The 26,431-nt window shown below is 46.6% G+C and overlaps 5 protein-coding genes across 6 annotated transcripts; 2 read left to right on the top strand and 3 right to left on the bottom strand.

Moving 5' to 3' along the window:
- On the top strand, positions 1–4,705 carry LOC128300343 (facilitated trehalose transporter Tret1-like). Its single transcript, XM_053036367.1, has 6 exons — positions 1–88; positions 2,849–3,212; positions 3,276–3,619; positions 3,701–3,915; positions 3,996–4,196; positions 4,263–4,705. The coding sequence occupies exons 1-6, from the start codon at positions 1–3 to the stop codon at positions 4,491–4,493; spliced, it is 1,443 nt and encodes a 480-aa protein (XP_052892327.1). The 3' UTR covers positions 4,494–4,705.
- On the bottom strand, positions 4,704–7,624 carry LOC128300342 (oocyte zinc finger protein XlCOF6-like). Its single transcript, XM_053036366.1, has 2 exons — positions 7,397–7,624; positions 4,704–7,318 (listed from the first exon to the last, which is right to left on the bottom strand). The coding sequence occupies exons 1-2, from the start codon at positions 7,426–7,428 to the stop codon at positions 5,062–5,064; spliced, it is 2,289 nt and encodes a 762-aa protein (XP_052892326.1). The 5' UTR covers positions 7,429–7,624; the 3' UTR covers positions 4,704–5,061.
- Positions 7,625–9,438: 1,814 nt separating this feature from the next.
- LOC128304152 (uncharacterized) lies at positions 9,439–10,775 on the bottom strand. Of its 2 annotated transcripts, none has more exons than XM_053041300.1 (2): positions 10,224–10,775; positions 9,439–10,159 (listed from the first exon to the last, which is right to left on the bottom strand). In XM_053041300.1, the coding sequence occupies exons 1-2, from the start codon at positions 10,438–10,440 to the stop codon at positions 9,696–9,698; spliced, it is 681 nt and encodes a 226-aa protein (XP_052897260.1). In that variant the 5' UTR covers positions 10,441–10,775; the 3' UTR covers positions 9,439–9,695. The 2 variants fall into 2 exon arrangements, with proteins under 2 accessions (XP_052897260.1, XP_052897261.1); XM_053041301.1 differs by having other exon boundaries at positions 9,439–10,156.
- Positions 10,776–11,840: 1,065 nt separating this feature from the next.
- LOC128300876 (leukocyte receptor cluster member 8) lies at positions 11,841–17,797 on the bottom strand. The gene is made up of 5 exons (XM_053037104.1): positions 17,678–17,797; positions 15,293–17,549; positions 15,030–15,228; positions 14,742–14,949; positions 11,841–14,398 (listed from the first exon to the last, which is right to left on the bottom strand). Exons 2-5 carry the CDS (start codon positions 17,450–17,452, stop codon positions 14,116–14,118), a joined length of 2,850 nt encoding a protein of 949 aa, XP_052893064.1. The 5' UTR covers positions 17,453–17,549; positions 17,678–17,797; the 3' UTR covers positions 11,841–14,115.
- Positions 17,798–20,000: 2,203 nt separating this feature from the next.
- On the top strand, positions 20,001–26,338 carry LOC128302066 (cysteine sulfinic acid decarboxylase). The gene is made up of 4 exons (XM_053038787.1): positions 20,001–20,859; positions 23,459–23,615; positions 23,690–23,900; positions 25,426–26,338. Exons 1-4 carry the CDS (start codon positions 20,134–20,136, stop codon positions 26,024–26,026), a joined length of 1,695 nt encoding a protein of 564 aa, XP_052894747.1. The 5' UTR covers positions 20,001–20,133; the 3' UTR covers positions 26,027–26,338.
- Positions 26,339–26,431: the final 93 nt, after the last annotated feature.

Here is a 26,431-nt window from a genome sequence, read left to right as displayed (position 1 = left end):
ATGACGGCCGAAAAGCAATCCCCAGCCGGATCCGGCACGATTAAACCGGACCGGAAGATAGTCAAGCTTTATTTGGCCGCAATGGCGGGTAATTATCGTTGCATTGGATTTTTTTTTTGTTGGTTGCTTCGTATTCTTCGCTTCGGAATGCCATCCATCCCCTAACTCCATTAGTTTCTCCAAATTCGACATTCCATGCGTGTGTGTGTGTGTGTGTGTGTGTGTGTATTTGTACAACAACAACAAAAACCAAAACCCGGTGTCCATACTTGTTTTTGCGTGCCGCCTTGTGCCTTTTGTGGGAGATGATCGATTTCGTCCGAATGTTTCAAGTTCAATGTTGAAGTACACACACACCTCGTCCGTCGCTCGCAGCGTATGTTGCACGGCTGCAATACAATCGACGGTTAAATCTATAATAATAGTAGGGTATACCTACCGCCGGAACACATCAACACACCGGCCACGTGCACACGTATTCATTCACCGTTTTTCTCACACCCCATGAACATCCAGCTCATCTTCTCACACACAATGGCTTCTCGTGCGATCGCGCGATCGCGTTTCCCACCACGCGCGTGTCTAGCCGTATGATCTTCAGCGCCCCTGCTGCTGCTGGCCAGTATCGCTGGATCGCACAATGGATGCGAATGAAAACAAACCTATCACCGAAAACAGCACGCTTAGAACTAATGCGAAGCGTCACCCAACAAACACAGGATGTCGGGTCGAGAGTGTTTGAAGAAGGCCCGAACGGATTACAAGCTGACTCTATTTGCACTGTCTGCCCCCGAGGGGCCATGTTGTTTGGCTTTCGTAAGCTCAAATTCCCCACAACAATCCGCCGGTGCTTGGCGGAGCCTTACAATGGGAAAGTTCCGTTTCACTCGGCAACCCAAAAAAAACAACAGATATCCTTGTTGGAACGGAAGGTCACCGGTGAGGGGTTAAATAATGAGATGGGAGTGGCACGGTGCATCACCGGCCAGGTGATAGAATGAATCAATACCACCATCACGTACACCATTTTCACCAACAACACCTTCTGCAATGCGATATCCATCTTGTTTGGTTTGTTATTAATCCACTGTTTGGCTACGGGCCAGGGGTTTTCTGTTTTACCCCCTAACATTGTTTACGCATATGTTGTTATGGATCATCCAGCTTCTTCTGCGCTCCAAAATGGTGCAACCGTGTACGGGCACTACTAGCAGCAGTAGCAGTAGCAGCAGCAGCAACAGCCTGCCTTCCCTAGCAACCGTGTCAGTCAGTCATCTTCGTAAGGTGCAATTTGCAGGTCTGCCCACCCTGATAGATAACAGAACTGAGAAGACAAACCCACCCGCGGTGAAGTACTATTTGCAGCGGGATATACAGCAAAGATCTCGCAACGTCCGAACCCTGGGAACGATGCGTGTCATGTTATCGAGTTTCCGATTTTTATCGAAGCTAGAGCATAGGGCTTGTGCCGGTAGGGAATGGCTTTCAAGAAGTCTTGCCTCATTCTATTGTTTAATTTAATGCCTGGACACCTGGAACGATCCCGGCGTGCACACTAACTACATCACGCGACATACCATAGTGATACCGAGCTTTGTGGTTACTGAAAAGGCACGAGAAAAAAAAGGGACCAGTTTACACACCGTACGAATGAATGAATTCTATTAACGAGCAGCGTACGGTGTAGCAGCACAATACAGCAGCATTCAATACCCCGTACGGAAGCTAATGTTCGATAGATTGTGCTGGATAGGGAATTTAATTTTGGTGAACCAATCCCACTGTAAATGGGTTTGAAAGAAAAAAAAAACAGACTCGCGTCGTCCATTTCGCTGTGGAGACAGCATCCGTTTGTGGGTATCCATTAGTGTGATAGCGATCGAACAAGTTGTCGACTGTTGTTCCACGTCGATAAGACGCGAACAATACCGCGAGCAGACATACCACCGTACACGGCGACACGGCCTATGCGTCATCGTACCTTTCCGGTTCGTATTCGAATGGGCCTGGGATAGGATCATTGTGATCGCGGAGATCGTGCTTTGAGATCATCTCTTTATCCACCCGCAAAGTGTAATGCGTTCAAGATCGTCTAGTACTTCAAAGAAAAACAGACCCAATATGATGATAGTGCGCACTTCAAATCATCCATATCAATCTAAACACCGTTGTTTACCGAACCAACGTCCTAACCTCCAATCGCGGTGGGAATTATCTTGCAGCTCGAATCGAAGGACGTGCCCCACAACCACTTCACCTTACGGTTACGGTTCTCTCCCGAAACGAATGGGACCGCGCGGTGGTGTGTGGGGCGTTTAGTGTACGGCTCCACCTTCGGGTGATAATTCGTGACCTTAGCAAGCTGCTCGATAAATAGACACATCGATTGTGATTAACCGCAGCAGGCTATAGACCGTCTGAACCGGAACGACCAATCAGCCGTACCATTAGATTGCTATCGGGGCTTGGAGGTTGCTGCAGCGTTCGGAAGGAGAACGTCATTGTGTTGTTGTTTTTTTTTCTCGATTCCAGTCCGAATCCGTCGGGTGGAGTGGGTCTCCACCTGCATACGTCACTAACCGTGCGAAAAGGGCAAGTGCATCATCAGTGCTATTTATAACACAAACTCCTCTTCCGAAGATGCGAAGATGCGGTGATAAAGATTCATTTCGTCACCGAGTGTGTTGGCTGTGCGATAATCAGTGAGGATGGACGATGGACTCGGTGAAGGTCCCCATTAGCCAGTGCCCATTGTTTATCATTGCGGTAAACGCCCGCGACTTATCTTACCCGTCTCGATTGCATTTTACCCCTCACACACGCGCCTAATCGCCTTTCGTTCCAACAGCCAACATCATCTCGCTGTCGCTGGGCACCGCCATTGGTTGGCTGTCCCCGTTTCTGCCCTTGCTGATCTCGCCCAACTCACCGCTCGAGCATGGCCCCGTTACGGATGTCCAGGCGACCTGGATTGCGTCGCTACTGTGCATCGGTGCGTTCGGTGGTACCTTTCTGTTTGGCTGGAGCGCAGAGAAGTTCGGCCGTAAGCCGTCACTGCTGGCGACGGCGATGCCACTGGTCGGGTTCTGGGGCTGTGTCGCGTTCGGTACCTCGGTCGAGGTGCTGTACGTGGCCCGACTTCTGGCGGGACTTGCAGCGGCTGGCGTGTTCCTGCTCGTGCCCATGTACATTACCGAGATCGCTGAAGATAGGTAAGGTTTAATGTCGCACCTTCGACAGCTGTATGCTAATCCATCCCGTCCGTGGCTCCACAGGATACGCGGAACGCTCGGCTCGCTGTTCATTCTGTTCCTCAACATCGGCACACTGGTGTCGTTCGTAATGGGCAGCTACCTTTCCTACCACATGACGGCGTACATTCTGTTCGCGCTACCGATCATCTTCCTGGCACTATTTCTGCAATTCCCCGAAACGCCACAGTACCTCATTCGGCGCAACCGTGTCCGGGATGCGGAAAGTTCGCTGAAGTACCTCCGCGGATACACCTCCACGCCGGACCATTTGGAGATGTTGCGCTCGGAGATGGACGGACTGTTGGTGCAGGTATCCGGTGAGAAGGACAGCACGGAACAGAGCAGCATTTCGTTGGCTGACTTCGGTAAGCGAAGCTGAACGTTGTCGTAGATATAGGCAACCTGCAACACAATCTCATCATTCCCATACGTCTCACCCGTCACAGCTCCAAAATCAGCACGCAAAGCTCTTCTGATCGGACTGGTGTTGGTGTCGTTTAATCAGCTGTCTGGATGCTTCGCGCTGATCAACTACACCGCCCAGATCTTTGCCGACTCGGGTTCCGATCTTGATCCCAACATTGCCGCCATGGTGGTGGGCGCTATACAGATTCTCGGCTCGTACGGATCGACCATTATCGTCGATCGTTGCCAGCGGAAGGTAAATCGCGCGGCCGTTGAATAGAAACACACAAACACCATACTGATGTGACTCACGTTTGCTAAACACCTTACTTACAGCACGTGTACATCGCAACGAGCTTTTTCGCCGCGATCGGTCTATTCGCGATGGGGACGCACGGTTATCTGAAGAGTCAGCACGTGGATGTCAGTGCGATTAACTGGATACCGGTCGCTAGCCTATCGTTTGTCATATTCATCGCGTCCGTCGGTATGCTGCCGCTTACATTTGTTATTCTATCCGAGATACTGCCACCGAAGGTACGACGAACCTTTTCAGCTATTTGGCGATTCTTCACTAACACAACGACAATCTCGTTTTAACAGGTGCGTAGCCTTGGAGGATCCCTCTGTACGGCGTTCCTGTGGACGATCAGCTTCCTGGTGGTGAAATATTTCCCCGTCACGGTCGAACTGATTGGGCTGCATGGTTGCATGTGGGTATTCAGTGCCGTCTGCCTACTTGCCGGGCTCTTCAATGCCGTCTTCATACCGGAAACGCGCGGTCGCAGCATAGAACAGATCATACACGCAATGGAGAACAACATTAAAAGCTAGAGAAATACCCTTGTGGTCGAGTGGAGCTTGCACGTTTGATGTCTTTTGGGAGAATGCCAACCGTGTTGTATATATAGTATTTACATACATCCCAAAACGTTATTATTTATAGAACTACCCGTATTCTGTACATATTTATCGAAAGCATTTGTTAGGTGAAATTTATCAACACACACACACACCCGAGTGAGAGAAAAAAGGTCAATAAAAGATTGTCCATCCCGAAGCAGGGAAGTGGTTTATTTAGTAAATTAATAGTGAAAACAGGGGGATCGTACAACTGTACAATATTGCCCATTTTCTTTGCTTTTATTTAACGTTCGGCAATCTATGTAACGAAAAGAAGTTTCTTCTTCTCATGCTAAGGTCATGTGCCTGCCGATAACTGTAGAAGGCCAGTTATTTTTACCACGTTACCGAATAGTCCGCGTTCCTTGCTACAGAGGAACGGTCTACGGTGAGCTTTGATACCCGTATCCTGGTACAAGTGAAAGACCGGGCGCCTACACCACCGGAACCGTCCCGGGAAGAAAAAGCTTTGAGCTTAATATAGCAAAGTGGTTCGAACCTACAGTTCGATACCGTGGGAACGCTTGAGATGCACCTCTAGTGCGCTCTTATAATCGTACTGCTTGGAACAACGATCGCACGCGAACGCGCGGACCGTTTCGTGAGATTTCAAATGCCGCTTAAAGTTGCCCTTGGTCGAGAACACCTTCGCGCATACCTCGCACGTATACGATTCCGGTTCGCGCGGTGAATGCGTCCTCGAGTGGTTGTACAGTTCCCGCTTGTCGGTAAACTCCTCCCGACAGTGATAGCAGTAGAACGGTACGCGAGACGTATGGTAATGAAAATGGTTCTGAAACTGCTCGAACGATGGCAACTGCCGGTGGCAAATGTTGCATACCGTTTCACGCGTGTCATCGTTCGCATCGTACGTACTGCGCATCAGATCGAACTCATCGCTACGCGCTGGCCCACACTTAGTACAGTCGGGGTACGAGCAAAGGTGCGTTTTATGATGATCGCGCAGCGTTTGTTGATCCTCGAAACGCTTAAAGCATAACGGACAACGAAACCCACCATCGACTTGCCCGTTAGCTGGATTTTCCGACTGTTCCAGTTCCCTCATGTTCTGCAGAAAGTCGGTTGTCCCGGCGGCAACGTGATTGGCTTCATGTTTCTGCAACGAGTCCTCCTCAGTAAACGTTTCCGGACAGTAGTTGCACGAAAAGTACAGCACGTTCACATCGAGCGATGCGTCATGCACACCCATGTGCACTTCCAGCGCACGTTTGTAATAAAACCGACGATCGCAAACGTTGCATTTGAACTTGTTCCTTCCCTGATTGCCATTTCCGGTGCTGGAGCTTGCTACGCCGCCGCCGCCACCACCTGCACCATCCCCAACACCACCCGTCCGATCATCGTTCGCCTGTTCCTTCTTTAGCTCCTTTTTCGGGCGTGGAAAATGCACCTTAAACATGTGCTCCTTGTGGCTGGCCTTGTAGCAGAACACCTTCTCACAGTGGGTACACGCGATCGTATGCTCTTCCTGCAGCTTCTCATGGTACTGCAGCTGACACTTTTGATTGAACGTCTTATGGCACCGTTCGCATTTGAACGAGTTGGCCGCTATGTGCGCCGCCTTTTCGTGCGTACTGACGGTACTCTTGTGATTGAAGCGCTTATCGCAGTACGAACATTTGTACGGCTTTTCGCCCGTATGTAGTCGCATATGGATGGCTAAACGTTCCTCATTGTCCAGCACCTTGCTGCAACGGGCACATTTGAGCGCTTTCTTCACCTTCTCATGGATGCGCGAGTGTACGATCAAGTTCGACTGATGGTTAAAATACTTTAGGCACACCTTGCACTGGTACGGCTTTTCGCCCGTGTGTAAACGCCGGTGTACCTGTAGCTTTTCGGCAGTCGCAAACACTTTACCGCACTCCACGCACGAAAAGCTATTGTCCACCCCGTTCTCGCCGTGTACCTTTTCGTGGCAGATCAATGTGCTTCTGGTGCGAAACGTTTTATCACACATTCGACACTTATAATCCTGTTGGGCCCCATTCGACAAATGCGTTTTACTGTGCTTTTCTAGCTTCACCTTCGTATCGAACGTTTTCGGACAGGTTGCACATTTAAAGCTCGCTGGTTCGGGTGCTTCGCACGTATCGTACGATGGCCGTGCTTCGGTTGCAGCTGCCGGAAATGAGGTAGGAAGCATTGACGGCGGCGTTTCCGTGGTCAACATTGGCACGGCGGGTTTTTGGAGAACATATGCATACGGTTCCATTGAGGATGGATCCGCATGATCAAAATACTCGTGGAAGCTTGCTGCATGTTGCGATCGTTGTATATGCTCGGTTGCAATTTGCTGCGGTGAATGCATATCGGATGGCACTGTCGGAGTAGGTGGTGGAAGATGCTGTTGCTGCGGATGCTGCAGGTGCGTCACATGATGGTGGTTGGGGTGTGCAGTTGGGAGATGCGGAGGAGGATGTTGAATAAATTGCTGCGGATGAGGTTGCATGTACGCATTCGACAGGTAAGGCATGTCGAACTGTTTTCGATAGAACAGAGGTTTCTCCAAATCGACCGATTCCCCGTACTCGACGCCATACTGCTGATTCTGGCTATAGTTTACTGGCGGTGTTGCGGTTCCACCATGGATCACCGTATCACTGACCACCGTGCCCGACTCCTGCTTGATGTACGTTGGGTTGGGTACTTTAAGGAACGTCGGTGTAGTGTCATTTGCCGGGAAGAAACCCGAGCTCCCGGGAGGTGGTAAGGGTTGGGAAATGACGCCACAGCTATAATATAAAGACGTTAAGCAAACATCATCTTGAATGTATCTTGCGTTGTCTACCGACGCCAAGGACATTACTTACTACGGTTTGTTGTAGGTGTTGTTGTATTCCATCGCAGTGGAAGACGCCACCGCCGGTGTTTGTTTTTTACACCGTTATCCTGTTTCAAGCTTATCCTAGCTAAGCATCGCGATGAAATTCCGTTCTCTACCAGCACGGGAGTACCCTGAAGGACCGGATGGTTGAATGATTGAAAAAACAACTACGAAATCATTGATAATTTGGTAAAACAATAACGGAGATCTCTACAATTTTGTTGACAACAAAAACTCGGAAGTTATTGACGTTTTGCAGCCGCGACATACGAAGCGATTACCCAACTAACGATCAATTTATGCCCAAAGACCATGTGAAATTGCAATGAGACACAGTGAGAAAAATATGATCCTTACCAATTATAAAGACTAAATCATACCTACACTCAGCGATTACAACTATTTATTGTAACCTATGGATAAACTTTCTCATTATCTCAAGTAAAAATTATCGAAAAGTGAAATAGAAAACCGGACGTAGTGCGCATAGAATAGAAATCGCAAATAGAAAATCGGATGCCAGCCGGGCATGATGGTGCGCAAGATGGCGCGAAAGATGGCGCCCATCTAGGCCCAACATGGCGCTCTGCTGGTACATGCAAGTTCCTTGCATTGCAAGTTGGTTGCAAAGTTAGTGTATAAACATTGCATACCTTACGGCGCAGTACCAGGAGCTACCTCTTCCGTGGATGCTCTCCTGGTACTATACATTCGAAAACTGGTAGTTTTCGAAGAAATTTTTCTCGACCAACGTGAAAGTTAGTGTTTAAACATTGCATACCTTTCGGCGGTTTTCGATCAAAATTGCTGTACTAGGTGCTACCTCTTCCGTGGATGCTCTCCTGGCACTATACATTCGGAAACTGGTAGTTTTCGAAGAAATTTTTCTCACCAACGGGAAAGTTAGTGTTTAAACATTGCATACCTTTCGGAGGTTTTCGAGTAAAATTGCTGTACTAGGTGCTACCTCTTCCGTGAATGCTTTCCTGGTATCGGCAATCTGAAAATAGCTGGTTTGTATGGAATTTCGTACTGGTTTGTTTGCGCCATACGAGAACAATAAAACTCACGTCGAATAAAGCGTGAAAGGTGAGAAATTGTCCGCGAGATATTTTACTCATTCAAACAGCTCAGGGTAGTGAGACAACTTTCTAGTTCACATCTGCAAACGGTAACTCAAATGAACATCTCAGTATGGGGACTTGAAGCTGTCATCAAGACCGCTATAATGGGAAACTGTCATGCCATAAATCGAGAACAATACGGGGAAAAACGGATTGCTTGCAATTGCAATTTACCCGGTTCTTTTTTTAAATTCAGCTGCTGTTTATCACAAGCTGAGCAATACCTTATAGATCAACAAAAGGTTTTCAGTTAAATAGGTTTGCTCGAAAACCATCTCCAGCATGCTCTCTACTGCACATGGCATCCACTGCAAGCAGAGCGCCGAATGAAATGTGATCGATCATCCTTGTGCTGCCGTTATTGCAAGGATCCTTCGAACCGTTCTTAAGACCAGCAGAATCACCAATTATCACACTAAGGCGAGAAATATATTGCAGGAGAGCGCCGGAACCACTGACTAGCGTTACCAAACATTGCCAAGTTCCAATCGCATTGACAGATTTGATGTTTTGCCACGAGAGATGCAAATGCATCCTTTTTTGTGATGCATTTCTCGAATGCTGTTTTTAATACCCACACCCACAGCATGCAGCTTGAGATTTCTTCTCACTGGAGGAAATATGAATGGATTCGTTTGGCTGAAAAGCGAAAATAACGAATGCTGATAAACTGGGCATATTGTTCTTAGGCAAAATGACAGACCCAGCACAGGTCATATGTTTGTGAATGCTTAAGGTGAGATATATATATCCATTTACAGTTTTTTGCATAACATCGAAGCGAAGAAAATCACAAAATCTTCAACATGCGTCTCTTTCTTTGTCTCACAAAGCTACACAAACAGTACCCTTCGGATCAAAAAACAGTCGCCGTGTGGAGGCCGGAATTCTTAAAATGCACCTACATAGTATTTATTCATGTAAACGAAATAATAATTATATTAACTTCCGCATTGGAGGACTCATACAGTTGACCATTGTCGTTACTTCGCGGTTCCACGATCGACGATTGCTGCGTTCCCATTCAAGAAGGTAGCAAATATAAATAATAATTAAACTAATCCATCCTTGGCTCAATGCTGAAGTAATCAACAGAAAGCAAACGGATTGTGCCCCAGCCTTTCAGCCCATGCCCTTCCTCTGCTACCAACCCTTGACTTCCTATGACCCAAAGGGTGGGGAAACTTTACAGTCAAGCGTCGGGGTAGTGGACGAGGAAGAGGAGGCCGAAGAAGACGACGGTGTAGGCGAGGACGACGACGACGATGACGAAGTTTCCTGCTGCTCGTGGTGCTGTTGTTGCTGCTGGTGTTGTTGCTGATCCCGAACCCGCCTCCGTTTGGCAAGCCGCTTCTTAGCAATCGACAAGTACTGCATGATTTCGCGCTTGGTAGTTTCGGCCGCCTCGTCAGTCATGCGGCTTAGCACCAGTTCAAGATCGTCGAAGAATTCCGCATTTTCCGAGCGGAACTTTATGTCCTGCGTTAGCTTTTCGGCCATCGTCGTCAGACAGTGGTACAGGATCATCTTTACCGTGCCGATCATCTGGGGCCGCGTGTACATATCCTGTATCATTCGCTTGAGATAGCTCTTCCCGCGTAGCTGTGGTTCCGTGTCGTCTTCTTCTGGGTGGAATATAGAGGGCAATTTAAATGTGACGCGTGCAGCTGCAGCAAGGATCAAACAAACCTTCATCGTCGGAAATAATGTCCAGCATGGACTGGCCGTCCGTTTCCTGCAGGAAGCATATCATCGCCTCGTCCGGACAGGTCGCGAGGCAAAGTTTATCGATGAGCGTTTGAATCTGCGCCAACCGCACAGTCGTTTCCCAGATCTGGAATGTGTTTGTCGAGATGGTGCTGCGTTCGTACGCTTCGCTAGCGATCGGCCGATTGTTGGGCTCCATTACTTTTTTACCAGAAGCGCTCGTTATGCGCACAAATCACTGCCAAACAAACATTCACTACACGGTAGCGACCAAAGCAAAGTGTTGGGATTGGTTTATAAATTTAGTTGGCCAAGTTTGACAGCTTTCATTCGAGTTATTTCTTTTTCCTTATTACAACAGATCACAGGCGCTGGTTGAGCATAAATTCTTCACCAACCAGCGACATTTTGAATAAAGTCTTGTAACTCTTTTGCCACTACACTGTCCTTTGGCACTAGATACGCCTTATTTACACGTTCGCGAGTCGAAACACAGTCGATATTAGCATAGAAACGAATGTCGCGGTTTACTTTGCACTGCTGCACTTCAACCTACCGAGCCAAACTTGCTGCACACATTTGACAGACTGCGTCTACGATTTGTAAACAATCTCTCACGTTCAACCCCTACGTTTTCTCTTTCTTCTCTCTCTCGCCTATCGCGGGTGAAAATCTGCTGCCGTGGAAATCCCGAACAAAAACTCTTCGTTTTACATAATTTGCAAGCTTCATTTTACCGTTTGGCCGCATTGTGCAAGATCTTAAAAACATTAACGAATGTCTTTAACATTCGCTATTGATGTCCTGCAATAAGTTCAGCGATATGAAGGATAGGAGTCATTTGCTAGATAATGCTTTGTGCTTTACGCGATTGATCGTGAGGCCGCTTCCTTTATTCCCATGTTGCCCTCAATTTGTAGTCAAATCATTTTAATTCAACATACATCGGGCAGTTGAACTAGCATCCAACACCTCAATTGTAATTCAGTTACTACATACATATTTTTCAAGAAATATTACTGATGCCCTAATTCCTTAGGCTGTGAACGTATTTATGTTACAAAAGTTGTATAGCACAAACTTACAGATTCCTGAAACGTGAACATCCCCAAAAAGGGTGCATAGCAGTAAGGAAAGAACTTCACCAACGCAGTTATTAAAAACTTGCAGTATCGGTTGACGAGTTCCGTCTTGTTCACGGCTCTACTGTAAGCCGTCGATCGGTCCCAGACCTAATCGGTGCAAGTAAAATTGCTCGTTTTAGGTTTATGCCTTTACTTTCGAACAATGGAAATAATATATCGATGGAAAGCTTTCATGAAGAGGTTACCGCTTATAAAGATGTCTCAACAACGTATGTACAATGTATCCACAGCGATGACAGTCGTCTACTTAACAACAGGTTGGTGATATTACAAGAATACAATTTAAACATAGAAACGGAACGGAAACCTTAACCTCATATGCCATCAATAGATTTTATGTTTTATGTATTAGGTAGAGCCACAGCAATTGCAAACTTATAGCGGACCTTGCCAACACCTATGTGATATCGATGCGCCTTTGTGAGAGAATGCAAACAGCGTGTTATTTTAACTAATTTATTTATTTATTTAATCTCTTACAGATACAGCTGATGCCGAACCCACCACAGAAAGGGAATTTGAGTTGATTCATTGAAACAAGGATAAAAATCGGTCTCCTGATGCCGGTAACGAATGGTTGCAAGTTGGACGACAAAAACTTACTTCTTTTGTAGCGCGAAATATATTATCTAGCAGTAATCTATATATTATATAGTATATATACACACATATCAACAATGCAGCAAAACGAATACGGTTCGAAGTTGATAGCGAATACTTCGGGCCGTCCTTCAGCTGGCTCTTGTACTAAGTGAAGCAACAGAAAACAGTTTAACAGTATGGTACGGGACACACGCAGAAGTATGAATCGATGCTGTGCTGTAGGTGGTAGTTCCACGTGATGCTAGATGGTTCGATGATAACGCCGATAACTGCAACGATATGTACTGGTGCATATCTCAATGGAAACATGTCTCCCCTGTTTGCTCCTGTGTGTTGGACACGATCCTGTGTGATGTACACAACGATGCTTTCAGCTCGACGAAGTTGATGAAGAACAGGCTGTTTCATCGACTCGGTCAACTAATAGTCACACCGTCACAACGTAGTCTTATGGAAGGGATGTTCGTGAGAAAGGATCATCTCGAGCACTCGAGATAGACGGGATGTTTTCAAGAGTTGCTGGACAGGAGTAACATATAAAGGTTACAAGGAATTCACCCAGGATGGATAGTTTGGATAAAGGAATTTTCCCCCAATAGCTGTGGCTAACAGTAAAATCTCCTCTTTTTCGTTTTTCGTCACAACGGATGCGGTTAGTGCGATCATTCGTAGTATGGTGTGTTGTTGGATATCTTCGACTAGCATTTTCCATAACCTGAAAATATTGCCTGTCTTTCTGCATCCAAAGGCAATACGCATACGCAGCAGCGATCGCAATACGCACAAAAACACAAAACTGATGCGTGTCCTTGTTCCGCAATAACTACGGGTGGTAATGCCGTATGCGATATGTTTGTTTCACCAGCTTTCCAGTTCTTAGTTGCAAACGAATATTTATAGTTGCGGTCAGTAGAACTTCCCCATACCGCATGCTCTTACTGCACGATTTCACACCGTATTCTTCCCGTACGATTCAGATGCAAACGCGTGCATGAGAGGCGCATTTAATAGCGGAACGGAAGAAAAATAAACAATAAAAGTTCCTCTGTGACACACTGTCGTATTCGAAACACTATATTCACTAAGAAGACACTTTTGACTCCAGATGGTGCGATGATGATGTTGTTTATAGAGGCTTACAGTCTCGCTCTTCGCTTCTAACTCATGGTGTTTTCCGTAGAGCTCACCATGGTATAACGGAATAGATGCGAGATTGGTTTAGTATAGAGCTTATGGTGTGGAATGTAGTGCTGGTGAAATTGCTCGATCATAACATGGTTCAAAAGAAACCTATACCGACATATTATAGAGAATATTGAATTTCCTGCCACTTCAGCTGTACGAGTGCTTTAGATTCTTTCACATAAAGGCGGTCACTTTTCTATAACGATTTACTTAACGTATATCGTCAGGCTATTGACTGTAGCAATGTCGTGTGCTGTCTAGCTTCGTGAAGAATGCTGTAGGGCCTGTGCAATTGAATAGCCAACTGCTATCGCATTGCAAACGTTGAATAATCTCAGCAGGCATAATGGCAACATAAGAAGAGAGCACATAATGGGAGACGATGTCGGCAAAACATTTTCCATCCGAAGGTTATTTTTACGCAGCATTACGAGTTCTCGTTCGTTTCACGATCACTGGAACCACCGTTATTCATCACACGCACTGAGCCTCGATGCATTGTGCTCACGTATAATATGCACTACACACAGATCCAATCTCAAGGCGACCGGATCTACTCAAAGTTCTTTCTGCTTTTGTGCAACAGATGCGTGTTTACATTATAGAAAAGAGAAACATTCTAAAACAAATTTTTCTCCTTCCTCTTTTTCACTTTCCGCGATCCGTAACGCTTTGAAGGAACCCATCTATGTCATGAAGGTGTTGCTAAGCACGACTCGAGGAAGACGATGAAGACCAGACAGGCAGGCAATTTTAGACAACTGCCGTGAACATGCTATTCTCGTACTTTGGAATACCATACAATCCGGTCGGTTTGTCGTCTGCCTCGCACGGTCTAGTAACGAAATCAACTCATAAGCATGTATCATTGGAATGGAGTAAAGGGCGACTCCGATTCCAGTAAGCCGAGCTCGTTTGTTCCGCTTGCTTATAGAGCGTTACTAGAAATTGGCCAGCACGTTCATGCATAACTTGCAGTCGATCACTTTTCTTTTAGCACTTGTTACACTTTTGTAATCCGCAGCAGCAGCAACCGTTGAAGCACCACCGCCCAAATTCATCTCCGCCGTATCCGAAGATCCCTCCGCCGGAGCAGGTTTGGCCGCGGGCACAGGTACAGTTGCCATGATAATTTCTAATGACTCTAACCACTCGCAACATTTTTCCTCGCTGTCGAAAGCCAGCGTTTGGCTGACCATTTCCACCGGAATATTGGGACGATAACTAAACACAATTGAAATCGTTAAATGGATTATTTGGCTAAAGACTTTTATGAGAGAGGAGATAAATGCTAAAACGACTGAAAGAAATGTTATGTAGATGCATTGATGACGATCGTTCCACAACCTTCGCAGCTGTTACATAGCTGTTCCAAATACGAAAAGGAAGTCAGGTCCGCTATCAAAGCTGAATCACACACGTCTCGATGATCACAAACCGCAGACCAGCAATTCCGTCAAGGAAAGCAAAATCAGACCGATCCTAGACAGCACCTGAAAATCTGGCCCACAACATGTCTTCCGAATCCCACTACCCCACCCCAGTATTCCCGTTTTTGCATACGTACGCTTTAATTATGGATTTGAGTGCTAGTTTGCGTTCACGCTCGATGAACCAATCGATTAAATAACCTGCCATCAATGGCGCATCTCGATAGAGCTTGAAGAAAGTGCTATAATTACTCAACGCCCAAGCAGATCGAAGTCGGAGCGCGAACCCAACTATGTCACTCTCCTTATCCACTGCCGTCAAAGACTTGAGAATGGTGGTCAAATCTGAAGATAAACGAGAAATAAAAAGAATTTCCCATTGGATGAATTATAATTTCAAAATAATTCATCGTGATATGAATTACCTAAGGTATTTTTGGTGAAGATGTAGTACAGGACACGGTACGCGGTAAACTCCAGATGATTTTCTCCACCTACATCGGTGTACAGCATTTTGAGTTGTGTTTGACACTGGTTAAACTCTTCGTGATCTCCTTTCTCCATGGCGATACGGGCATGAGTTTCATATACCTGAACAGTGAATGCATCTCGGATACCTTGTACCTACGATGGAAGCAATTAGTCAGCAACAGATCAGGTACATGCATATGTTGCATACCACACTTACCGTTAAATCCTGCCTGATGGATTTCAGCTGATCACAGGCATAAAAATAGTCCTGTTTTTCGACCCATCTCTTCTTGACGTTCTGCAGCGAATGGCGCAATACTTCCACCGGACGCACTTCGGATGGTGCCGGTGCCTTCGTTAAACGCAGAAAGCTCTTTTCCAGATCTCGACACGTACCGACAATATGTAGATCGAACAGATCTACCTCATCGTCATCATTATCGCGATCGCCTGCATCGTCAATGAAAATGCGAGATGCCATTGGCATGGTTTGTCTACGGTCCTTCTTACCAGCACCATTGAACGGCGACACAATGTTCGAGGCAACGACAGGCGGTACTTTCTTACCACTTTGACCATTGAACCGAGCCGCACGCTTCTTTAGCTGCTCTAAATCACCCTCCACCGCCCCGCCAATCTGGCCGTGTTCGGAATAAAAACCACCGTGCGACTTATTGTTTCGTTGGTTTTGCTGGTTTTTGTTGTTCTGATGTTTCTGATTTTTATGCTTCTGTTGCTGCTGCTGATGCTGCTTGTTGTTGCCCTTGCCAGAGGATTTGCCCGAGTACGCCGTACGGCTGTCGTTATCGCTACTGCTCGAGGATCGACGGTTCTTCCGGCGTGGTGATCGTGAATCATCACTAGACGACCGGCTGCGACGATTACGACTGCCGCTGCTACTGTAGCGACTTGGCGATCGGGACCGTGAACGAGAAGGACGATTTTTCCTAGCCGTGCTAGAATTTCCCGTTTTCACGCCAAGCCTCGTACCGAGCGATGGCGAAAGACCAGCGTTTGGTGATTGCTTTTTCCCACCAAATGATTGCTGCTGCTGCTGCCCCCCTCCCTTAACATTGCCCAACGGGCTCTGGTACGGGGCGATGCCACCAATTTTACCTTTGTTGGAAGACATACCAAGTACGCTGCTGTTCATGTTCGGCAACAGTACCTGTTGGTTCCGTTCGCTGTGCACGCTCGGCACTGGCTCGTTATCCCAGTCTTTTGTCCACAATTCACCCTTGTTAGCCGCGGCCGTAATTCGGCCCTTCAGACAGATATCGATCTGATCCTTATCGAAATCCGTCTTACATTTGGCGTAACATCTTGCTACAAAATTGTTCAAGCTTTGTGGCCAGTCATCGGTTGGATTGTGGAAAGGATCGGGTTTTTTGGTCGTACCTACCGGTGGCGTTGGTGCCTGTGGCTGGGGCAACAGTGCTATTCCGCCGGGAATCGCAGGCGCAGAAGGCAGCGGCGGTGGAGGTTTGCTTAGATCGGGCGGAGGCGTTGAAAAGTTTGCGGTTGCGTTACCAGGCGATATCGGAAGAGAACCAGCTGGCATTAATGGTGGAATATTGGCCGTTGAACCGCCACCGTTCATGAAAATTGTACCAGTGTTTCCGTTACCATGCTGCTGGTTGTTCATACCATTGTTTTTGTTCTTCTTGCGCTTCTTCTTACCACCAGCTCCACCGCTCTGATTCTGAAAGGCGGCCATCATCTGCTGATGTTGTTGCTGTTGCATATGCTGTTGTTGCTGCTGGGCGTGTATTTGGCTGGCCTGTGCGAGCGGATTATTTGCTACGATCGGGCTAACCCTTTGAGGGTGTTTGTTGATGTTAAAACGAATCGGACCGAACTGACTCGGAGCCTGCTTATTAAATCCCATCACGTCGTTACCGGGTTGCTGCTGCTGCTGATTCTGTTGTTGCTGAGGAGAGCTGAAAAACTTGTTGCCTGTCATTCCAATGCCAGATGATCCCATACCACCGCCATTACTGTTATCCGACATTGGACCAGAAGAAAACCCGGACGATGCATTGTTCATGTTTCCTCCGACATTGTTACCGCCCTTGTTGCTATTGGCACCAAAGGCAGACGATCCCATTGGGCCCTGCATACCACCACCAGTATTGTTGTACTGTAGCTGTTGGTACAGTGCATAAAACTGTGCATATTGTTGCTGTTGCTGTTGCTGCTGCTGCTGCTGTTGCTGTTGCTGCTGCTGTTGATTCATTCCGTAAGGTCCCGAATATCCCCCACCTGCAGCGGTCTGCTGTTGGACTGCTTGGGCAGCTGCTATCCAAGCAGCTTGCTGACTCAATGATTGATCTTGCGAGTTCATAATCCTACTTACGACTGTTTCTCCTGCATGCATCGCACGGGTACGACGATGCTACGACACGTTGTCACCTGGGTTATTCCGTTTCAGGGGATAATTCCAAAGCTTCCAAAAGAACCTCGAATATGCTTGCCTATATATGGGGTACACATAGCGAAGCGAAAAGTGAAAATTCAAGATGGCGACAATGGGAACGTTTACGACTCACACTAATTTCTCCTTTTCTCTACGTTTAGCATAGACTAAAGCACTGCCACTTACCTTAACTAGCAAGGCCAAAGTGTTATCCACGATCAAAAACACGATTTAAGCTTATTACTTCACAATTATATCACTAAATTTGAATCTTTTTTCCTACGCTATTTCAACACACATCACCTCTATGCCAAGATAACATTTGTAGTGATGGTCGAACCGATTGTGAACTATGACTCCGGGACTGGAGCGGATCGATGAATGTTTCCAATCCATGTCAAATTATTTAAACTTCAAAAAAACCGTTGCAAATATTATTGCCTCGCCAAGTTGAAAAATTAATTGCATTCAATATTACTACAATGCAACAATATTTTTATGCATAATCGTATTGTTATTAAATTCTGTATGAAGTTGTTAAAAAACGGGAATAAGATTTGATTTTTTTAAATTTCTTGTAAAAACTGCAAAGCTGTACGATGCCTATCGAATTATTGAACAGAACAGAAAAATTCATCAAGTTCCGGTGGACTGATTATGTCATTAGAATGATACCGGACGACCCACCCCATGAAGTCTTTTTAGGTCATCCACATGGACAGATAATGTTAAAATTGAGATGGCGTTCATGGCGTACATTCGGAGAGTACAGCTCAATTCAACACATTATCGGAATATCAACTCAGAGTCCCCCTTTACTCGAAACCTTGCACGTGTGCATTCACTTGCTCCTTAATCGCTGAATGATGAACTAAATTTTAAGTGCTCTAATTTCCAAGCAATCAACGCTAAATCAGCGCTTTAATGTTCTTTTACCAACGATGGTTTTCCCAACTTACCCTTTCTGCAATGAATTAGTTAATCACAAAATCACTCAAAATTCGCAATGTTAATAAGGATGCTTCAATTGAAAAAATTACACATTGTGCGACGCATAATGGGAGCATTTCTGCACAACATTCATCTGCCGGTTTTTGCAACCTTCGGGTGCAACAGCGCAAAAACAAAAAAGCAAAAGGTTCTACCATTTTTATCAATTAAAGATTTTGCGTGCGCGTGCTCGATAAGGAGGAAATCGTGTTTTTTTCCTATCTACACACACGCATAGTGCAGTTGGGCGTGCTAAAGTTCAAGGCAGTGCAAAACAGCATTAGTATGCATATGGAATGCTTCTCTGTTTAACCCGTTAACAATATGGTTAATAACAAATGGACGATAAACCTCCTCTAACCTCCCTCCATTCAACATAGCAGGCCAGGGCGATCGTTTAGCATAATTTTTTGCAAACGCGTGCCCACACGCGCGGATTCCATATCGAGGAAATGGTCTGTCAAGGACTTGTCCAAATAATATACTAGCAAAGTGGATTGTTGCAGTGGAATGATGAAAAAAACCCCTAATTGTTCTGATGAACTCCTCGGCACAGGAACATTTTAGAACTTGCATAACCGATGGATGCAACAACGTTTGAAATTTACGTCAGATAACAATGAAAAGCATTTAAGCATTTAGTGCAATGAATTACTATCCTCCCTGGAATATATACGGCAATAGTGCCACAAACATCGTAACGCATCGCTGAATCCGATTGATTTTTCAGTTAGTTTTTGCTCCACGATTTTTAGCAGTTAATAGATTTGCTTCTAAACACTGGGTGCGTTTTTATCAATCGATTGTTCTACCGCCACCACCTTCGCATCGCTTCTAAAAGCGGCTTTACGCATATTTGATCGATTCATTCAATTTTATTTTTTTGTTTCTTCATTTAATTACATCCCTTTCCGCACTCGGACAGGCGATCATCACATGCAACCTCGCCGAATTGTGAACACGGCAGCGTGCTGTACCACGTCAAACAACTCACCGCGACACGTTCCGGTAGCGCGGCAGGGCGCGTGCCACGGCACAAAGGCGGTTCTCGCGCATCCCCGACCGATCAAACGAGAGCTCAACGTTCGTTCTTGTATGTGCTCGCGAACCATTTTCCCCCGACCTGCAGTATTCTACGAACTGAACGAACCGATCGCGATCGCGGGGTTGATCTTGAATGGAGGCGCGAACATACGGAGCGAATCGTTTGAATTCTCGCGATGCTATTGGCAGACCGGCGCACGGTAAACGGGTAGATGTGTTCGGTTTGCGATCGCATCACACGGGGGTACCCGTCGGTGCTAGCGCTACTGCTGGTTCATATATAAGAGCGCGTGTCGGTGGCCAAAGGAATTTAGTTAGAGCCTGATCGCTTCAAAGGTTGCGCAGCTAGCAGTGCGTGTGGTCTACCTTTTCCTTGTGCTTCGTGCCGGTAAAAGCTCCAGAGCAAGGAAGCACTCCATCCCGCGAGGTGACCGAGATCCCACCCTGATCCCACTGTTGCGTGACTGTTGGAGTTTACAAGTGGAACATTTGCAAAGTGCCTTTGAGTGGTCTGCAAGCGTTTGGATAGTGTCCGCAGGTTGATTCAATCTTCAGTGCTTCGTTATCACACGGGAACAAGGCTTGACAAGATACGACAGAGCACAATAATGCCTGCCAACGGTGTGTGTAGTGTCGGTTTGGAGGTGATCGAAGATACGGCCACCTATGCCAGCGGCTCGGACAGTGCGGGCGTCTCGGAGGACGAAGATGTGCAGCAGCTGTTCGTGAACGGTACGCATCGTGTTACTAGTGTGTCCCTGCCCAAGAAGTCGGATGCGCGTGGCAAGCTGTCGCAGCAACCGGATGAAGGCAAATCGGTGTCGGAAAAGCGTTACGCGAGTCTGCCGAACCGCGAGCAGCACCAGCAGTTCCTGACGGAGTTCCTGACGGAGGTGCTCAATTCGGCCGTTTTCAATGCTACCGATCGTTCGAACAAAGTACTCAACTGGGTCGATCCGGAGGAGCTGAAGCGTACGCTCGATCTGGCCATCAAGGACGAACCGGATACGCATGAAAAGTTGCTGGAGTTGACGCGGGCCACCATCAGGCACTCGGTGAAGACGGGTCATCCGTACTTCATGAACCAGCTATTCTCGTCAGTTGATCCGTACGGGTTCGCCGGCCAGGTGTTGACCGATGCGCTCAACCCAAGCGTCTACACGTTCGAGGTGTCGCCTGTGTTTGTCCTCATGGAGGAGGTTGTGCTGCGCGAAATGCGTTCGATCGTGGGCTACCCGAACGGGGAAGGTGATGGAATATTCGCACCCGGCGGTTCGATGGCCAACGGGTACGCAATTAGCTGCGCTCGCCACAAGTTCATGCCTGACATTAAGGTAGGTGCCATTAGAAAGGGGACTGGTAAACTGTGGGACCAATTTTCTTTCGCTCAGCGTACAGAAGAACATGAGTAATTAAATCACTCCAATTATTGAAACAATGATTCTTCTAACAAACATACAAACATTATTGCTCCCCGGAGTAGGATAACAATTGGAACAAATCAACTAATTCACCCACGGCATGTACATTGCCGTGCGATTAGTTGTTTGCAATCATTAGCATCAATTTCTTTCGCGTTCGCACGTGTGCACAAGCACAATATCATCGTGTAGAGTTAAAAGTTTTCCTAGAACATTCTTATTCCACGCTACCAGCCATCTGTCGGCATCGTGGTGGCCTGTTGTCTGATGATGACTTATCGGCAAGGCGAGTGGCATCATCCATTCACAACGCAAAAGATTGGCACGGGTAATTCTGTGGGTAAATTAGCCGTGATGGTTTAAATATAATTCCTGTTTGGTGTTCCGACCACCGACCTGCACCATCCACAGCTAAAGTGAAAGGGATATTTTAGTGGTTCCACATGCGGAAAATCTGATGCGACCACAATTACAGGAACTGAACGGTGTAAAGGGATCCGAACGTAGAACCATTTGCGATTGCTTCCTCGCGGGCACTGTGCGGTGAGGTCCTATAAATAGCCACCTACGGCTATACGTCCCCCTGTGGACCAGCTTTAATTGATGGCAGGCACAAACGAAACAATCATAAAAGCTGTAAAAAGGCTCCCGTGCATGGATGCCCAAATAGCACCATCAGTCAAAGAAAAGGTTGCTCGGAAGGAACGCAGCTCAGAACAGAACTTTACGCTATCTGGCGCTGCCATCACTTTTTCGAATGCGATCAAAAATGGTACGGGCCACCGGGCAGGGACGTCCGTGAAAGACGCCAGAAGGCACATCATATCCACTCACCTACCCGCCCAATCAACCGTTAAACAGGGGAAGTATTACTTCCTTTCTGCTCGTCGTCGATCACATCCCCATCTGTGGCGTGTGTATGTTTTTTTTTTTTCGTTTGCCTCTCTTGGGCCGGAAAGGCGCTTGGCCCGTAACAACATGATGACTTTGGCCCTGAACATGGCGATCGTGCGCCCGTGAATGTGCCCGTGTTGCCAGACTTCGCAACAACAATAACAACGAAAACAAAAAAAAAGCACTGAGCCACAGAACAGATTGAAAGACAACAAAACCGCGCACGCTAACGAAATCCTGCCACGCGCGATTCTTGGTGTCGGTGAACGCGCTAGTAGGCAGGTTTCGGCGACACGCGCCAGCTCCACCGATCAGTGAACTGGTACAAATCGCTAACCGGCGTATGACATTGAAAAGCTAGCGGTGTTGAGATGCACAATGCGACCCTCTCCATCCGTTCTTCTTTCCGGGGGACGGGGGTGTATCGGGCCACGAATTTGCAATTCAGCTACCAGGTGGTAAACTGGTTTCGGCAAGTTCCTGAATGATTTCCTGAACTCATTAATCAACGTCACAAGCACGGCAGATAGTCGCCGTGATATCATAAGCATATCACGCACCACCAAAATCTCGCATGTTTACAAACAAACGTGCCAAACAGGTTTCGGATCGGTTGGACTTTGCAAGATAGTGAGAGGTCGATCGAGGTGCCGTTACGATCGCTTACCTTGGGGAGGTGATCTGTTTTTGTTAGGGTTTCAGTTTTTTCACCTCTTTGCAAGTCAACCATCGAACCATTGGGACCATTGTGGATGTGGAATTGAGGAGTGAACTCTTTGAGGTCCGTAGAATTCCCATTCTGGGGACTTGTTCAATCGTTGCTACATTATTACAATTGAAATGGAATACCAGTGGAAGAAACTTTGTTAAAAGCATATAGCTACTACACATCGCCTTCCATTCACTTGAGCTCGGAAATTCCTTCTCAATGGAATTACCCAGGTGTGGAAAAAAAGACCTTAGATCGAGCAAAACCCCACCAGCTGCAGTCGATTACAAAGCCCAGACATGCTGACTACTTGCTAGGTGTAGGTACCCGCTATTAGTAGGCTAATTATCACTGCTACTACAACTGCCATACCATATCAGTGCGGCTGTGATTGCGATCAATTCATCACATCGCACGCTACGATCAGGAATCGACAGCATGATCAACCATAATGTGTTTGACGGAGAAATCACTTTGTGAACTTACCGGCAAAAGGCAAGATCATTAACGGTGGGAATTCTAGCAATGTACGTCACTGTGAATGGAGCTGTTACGAGAATGATTAGAAGGCCTTGAATGATCGCTAAGCTCGATTTTTTAAATCGCTTTCTTCCGCTGATTTCGAACGTTGTATAATCTGAATCAGATGGACAATAGCGATTAGTGTACTGCATGAACTGGATTACAAAAGCGGTTGAAACTGAAATGCGCTTATCGGTTCGTAGGAAGAAAAGCTACTAAACAGTAGCGTAGAGGTTATACCATCAACACCAGCCCGTCTAGTGTCTAGACGTAATAGATACTAATCTGCACAGACAATCGATGATGCTATTCTTTTAACTATCTACTGCAGCTTCCATCATCTTACAACATCACATAGAATTAACGAAATGTCTTTTTGTTTTACAGGCGAAAGGATTACATGCCCTTCCACGGCTGGTTATCTTCACATCGGAAGACGCCCATTACTCCGTCAAGAAGTTGGCTTCGTTTATGGGTATCGGTTCGGACAACGTTTACGCCATCAAGACCGACAGCATTGGCAAAATTCGGACCGAACATTTGGGTACGTTGCGATCAAATCCCGTCCCACAGGCAGGCGAACAGGTTCATTGTTCACGGTTCTTTCTCCTTTTGCAGAGAGTGAAATCTTGCGTGCCAAATCCGAGGGAGCCCTGCCGTTCATGGTATCGGCCACCGCAGGAACGACCGTAATTGGTGCGTTCGATCCGTTGGAACAGATTGCCGATCTGTGCGCTAAGTACAATCTCTGGATGCACGTCGATGCGGCTTGGGGTGGTGGTGCTCTGATGTCCAAGAAGTATCGTACCCTGCTGAAGGGTATCGAAAGGTAAGCTACTCTACATGAAGGAACCGGAAGTGTTTTGAGTTTGGCTTTCGATTGCAGACGATGGTTTCTGTCGCGGCAAAGTAATACTGGTTTGGTCGCTCCAGTTTACCCTTTTTTGCGTAAAATCGAACAGGTTTCCGGTGGCTAGAATTGGCAAGAATAGAACGATTCTTTAGCGTCCAGTTCTTTGGCGGTAGTTTCAATCGATGATGGACAGCAACAGATCAGTGCGACGTTTCTCCCCAAGCGCATTGTCTATTACAACGAGTTTCCGCGTTGCGGAAATGAATGTGGCGCGATCGTATGGAATGCTGCCGTGTGGCTACTTCAAAAGTGAACACGTGCCCCGTAACCTTGCGAGGCGAGCAAAATGTTCTCCTTCATCTTTGTATGAATTCTACACGGTATTGTAACAATGCATTCGAGTGCGCACTGGCAGCATCATATCCGTCCTATTCGCTACAACTAGGCGATCGGTGAACCAATAAAAGTTTCTTTGGCCTTTACTTTCCAACGGTAGCGGCAAACTTCAAGCTCCTTCGCTGACCTTTGCGGTGATCGATCCGATCGACACGCTACTTTATCTTTGTGATCTAGTATGGCTAAACGATTGATCACACCCGGTTAATGTCCATCATTATTACACTTTCATATCGTTCTCTGGGACGTGCTACTTTTTTAATCTTCAAATTGGAGGTCTGATCTAATTGTTCATTTATCGGATTCAGTAGCCGGTAGAGGTTTCTAGTGTTTCTGAATTGATTTTAAGTCATAAAGCAGTTCTTGTTGGTTTGACTACTTGGAGATTCATTTCCGGCCCAACCGTGTTCCGTGTCCTCCATGGGATTGCTCTCTGTTCCACTTCTACCTAACCTCTCAACAGCAACAAAAAAGTATCTCGATACAAATGCATGCAATTATTGCCGCAGGGTGATTAACACCCGGCACCTTACAGCTACTGTAGGTGCTGGTTTCGCTTGATTCGCACAACAGTCAATTTTCCGGAGAACTGGAAATAATTCGCACCGTCACTCGCATTGCTCGGCGGTGGCCGGTTTTTGTGGCCTGCAAGTATGCACACGCTACCTGGTAACGACATTGGCCCAAAAGTTCTACCGTCGTTTAATAGCGACCGGTAATAAGAAGGCCTACCAAGTCTACCGAGTTACTCGAATAAAGTTGACTACTATTTCTTTGTACTAAACCGTACTGCAATGGAGTGCGCTTGTGCCGCGCCATGCTGATGTGCACAGTAAGGTCAATGTCAATGGCACCACAGTGAAAATGGTAAGATCCTTGATCTGCGGGCACATTGGCACATTGCCGGTAGAGTAACAAAAAAAGAAGGTGGAACCGACTAACCGTAACGCGACTATGGTCATTAGCGCATGTGGATAGAAGAAAAAAAAAACTTTGGAATCATTTTTAAGGCTATACTGTATAGTACCGTAGAAACATTGTTTGCATCTCTTATTGTTCACATATTAACTTGGTTTCTATTTCCACTTATTTCCGGCATCTGCAGGTCCGATTCGGTCACCTGGAATCCCCACAAGTTGCTGGCGGCTCCACAGCAATGCTCCACGCTGCTAACGCGCCACCGGAACATCCTGTCTGAGTGCCACTCCACGAATGCCACGTACTTGTTCCAGAAGGACAAATTCTACGACACACGGTACGATACCGGCGACAAACACATCCAGTGTGGCCGACGGGCCGATGTGCTCAAGTTCTGGTTCATGTGGCGTGCCAAGGGATCTGCCGGGTTCGAACATCACATCGACAAGGTGTTCGAAAATGCGGAACACTTTACCAACAGTATTAAAGCACGGCCCGGTTTCGAGATGGTCATCGAAAATCCCGAGTGTACCAACGTGTGCTTCTGGTATGTACCGCCGGGATTGCGCAGTGTGCCGCGCGATTCGGCCGAGTTCCGGGAACGGCTACATAAGGTTGCGCCGAAGGTGAAGGAGCGCATGATGAAGGAAGGTTCGATGATGATCACCTACCAGCCAATTCACGATAAGCCGAACTTCTTCCGGCTAGTGCTGCAGAACTCGTCGCTGGACAAGTCGGACATGAACTACATTATCGACGAAATTGAGCGATTGGGCAAGGATCTGTAATGCGACACAAGACAGTACAGTTCCTCGTTGTTTCCTGTTGCTTAACTTATTCACCTGCTTTATCACGTACAGATGTATTTATTGAACGCATTCGTTACTAGCAGCTAAATTAACAACAAAAAAGGCAGACAAAACTAACGACCAGTGTCGTACTTTTCAGAGATACAAGAGCAAAAGAAAGCGATGACAAAAAATGCATCCTATGCGCACTGTATAGATGAGGGCGATAGTGTTAATAAGAAACCGTGACACAGTGTAATAGCATTCATATCCATAGTGGGTGTAATGTTGTTCGCTTAAGAATACTTATTTGTGCTATATTGTAAGCATGTTTCAATATATACCATTTTTTTACATACAACATACTGTTATCATGAACTATTTGGTAACCATAATATCACATTA

Source organism: Anopheles moucheti, chromosome 3, assembly GCF_943734755.1.
Source record: "Anopheles moucheti chromosome 3, idAnoMoucSN_F20_07, whole genome shotgun sequence".
Taxonomy (NCBI): domain Eukaryota; kingdom Metazoa; phylum Arthropoda; class Insecta; order Diptera; family Culicidae; genus Anopheles; species Anopheles moucheti.
Note: the sequence above shows the minus strand (reverse complement) of the source record. Positions and strands in the feature narration are given on the sequence as shown.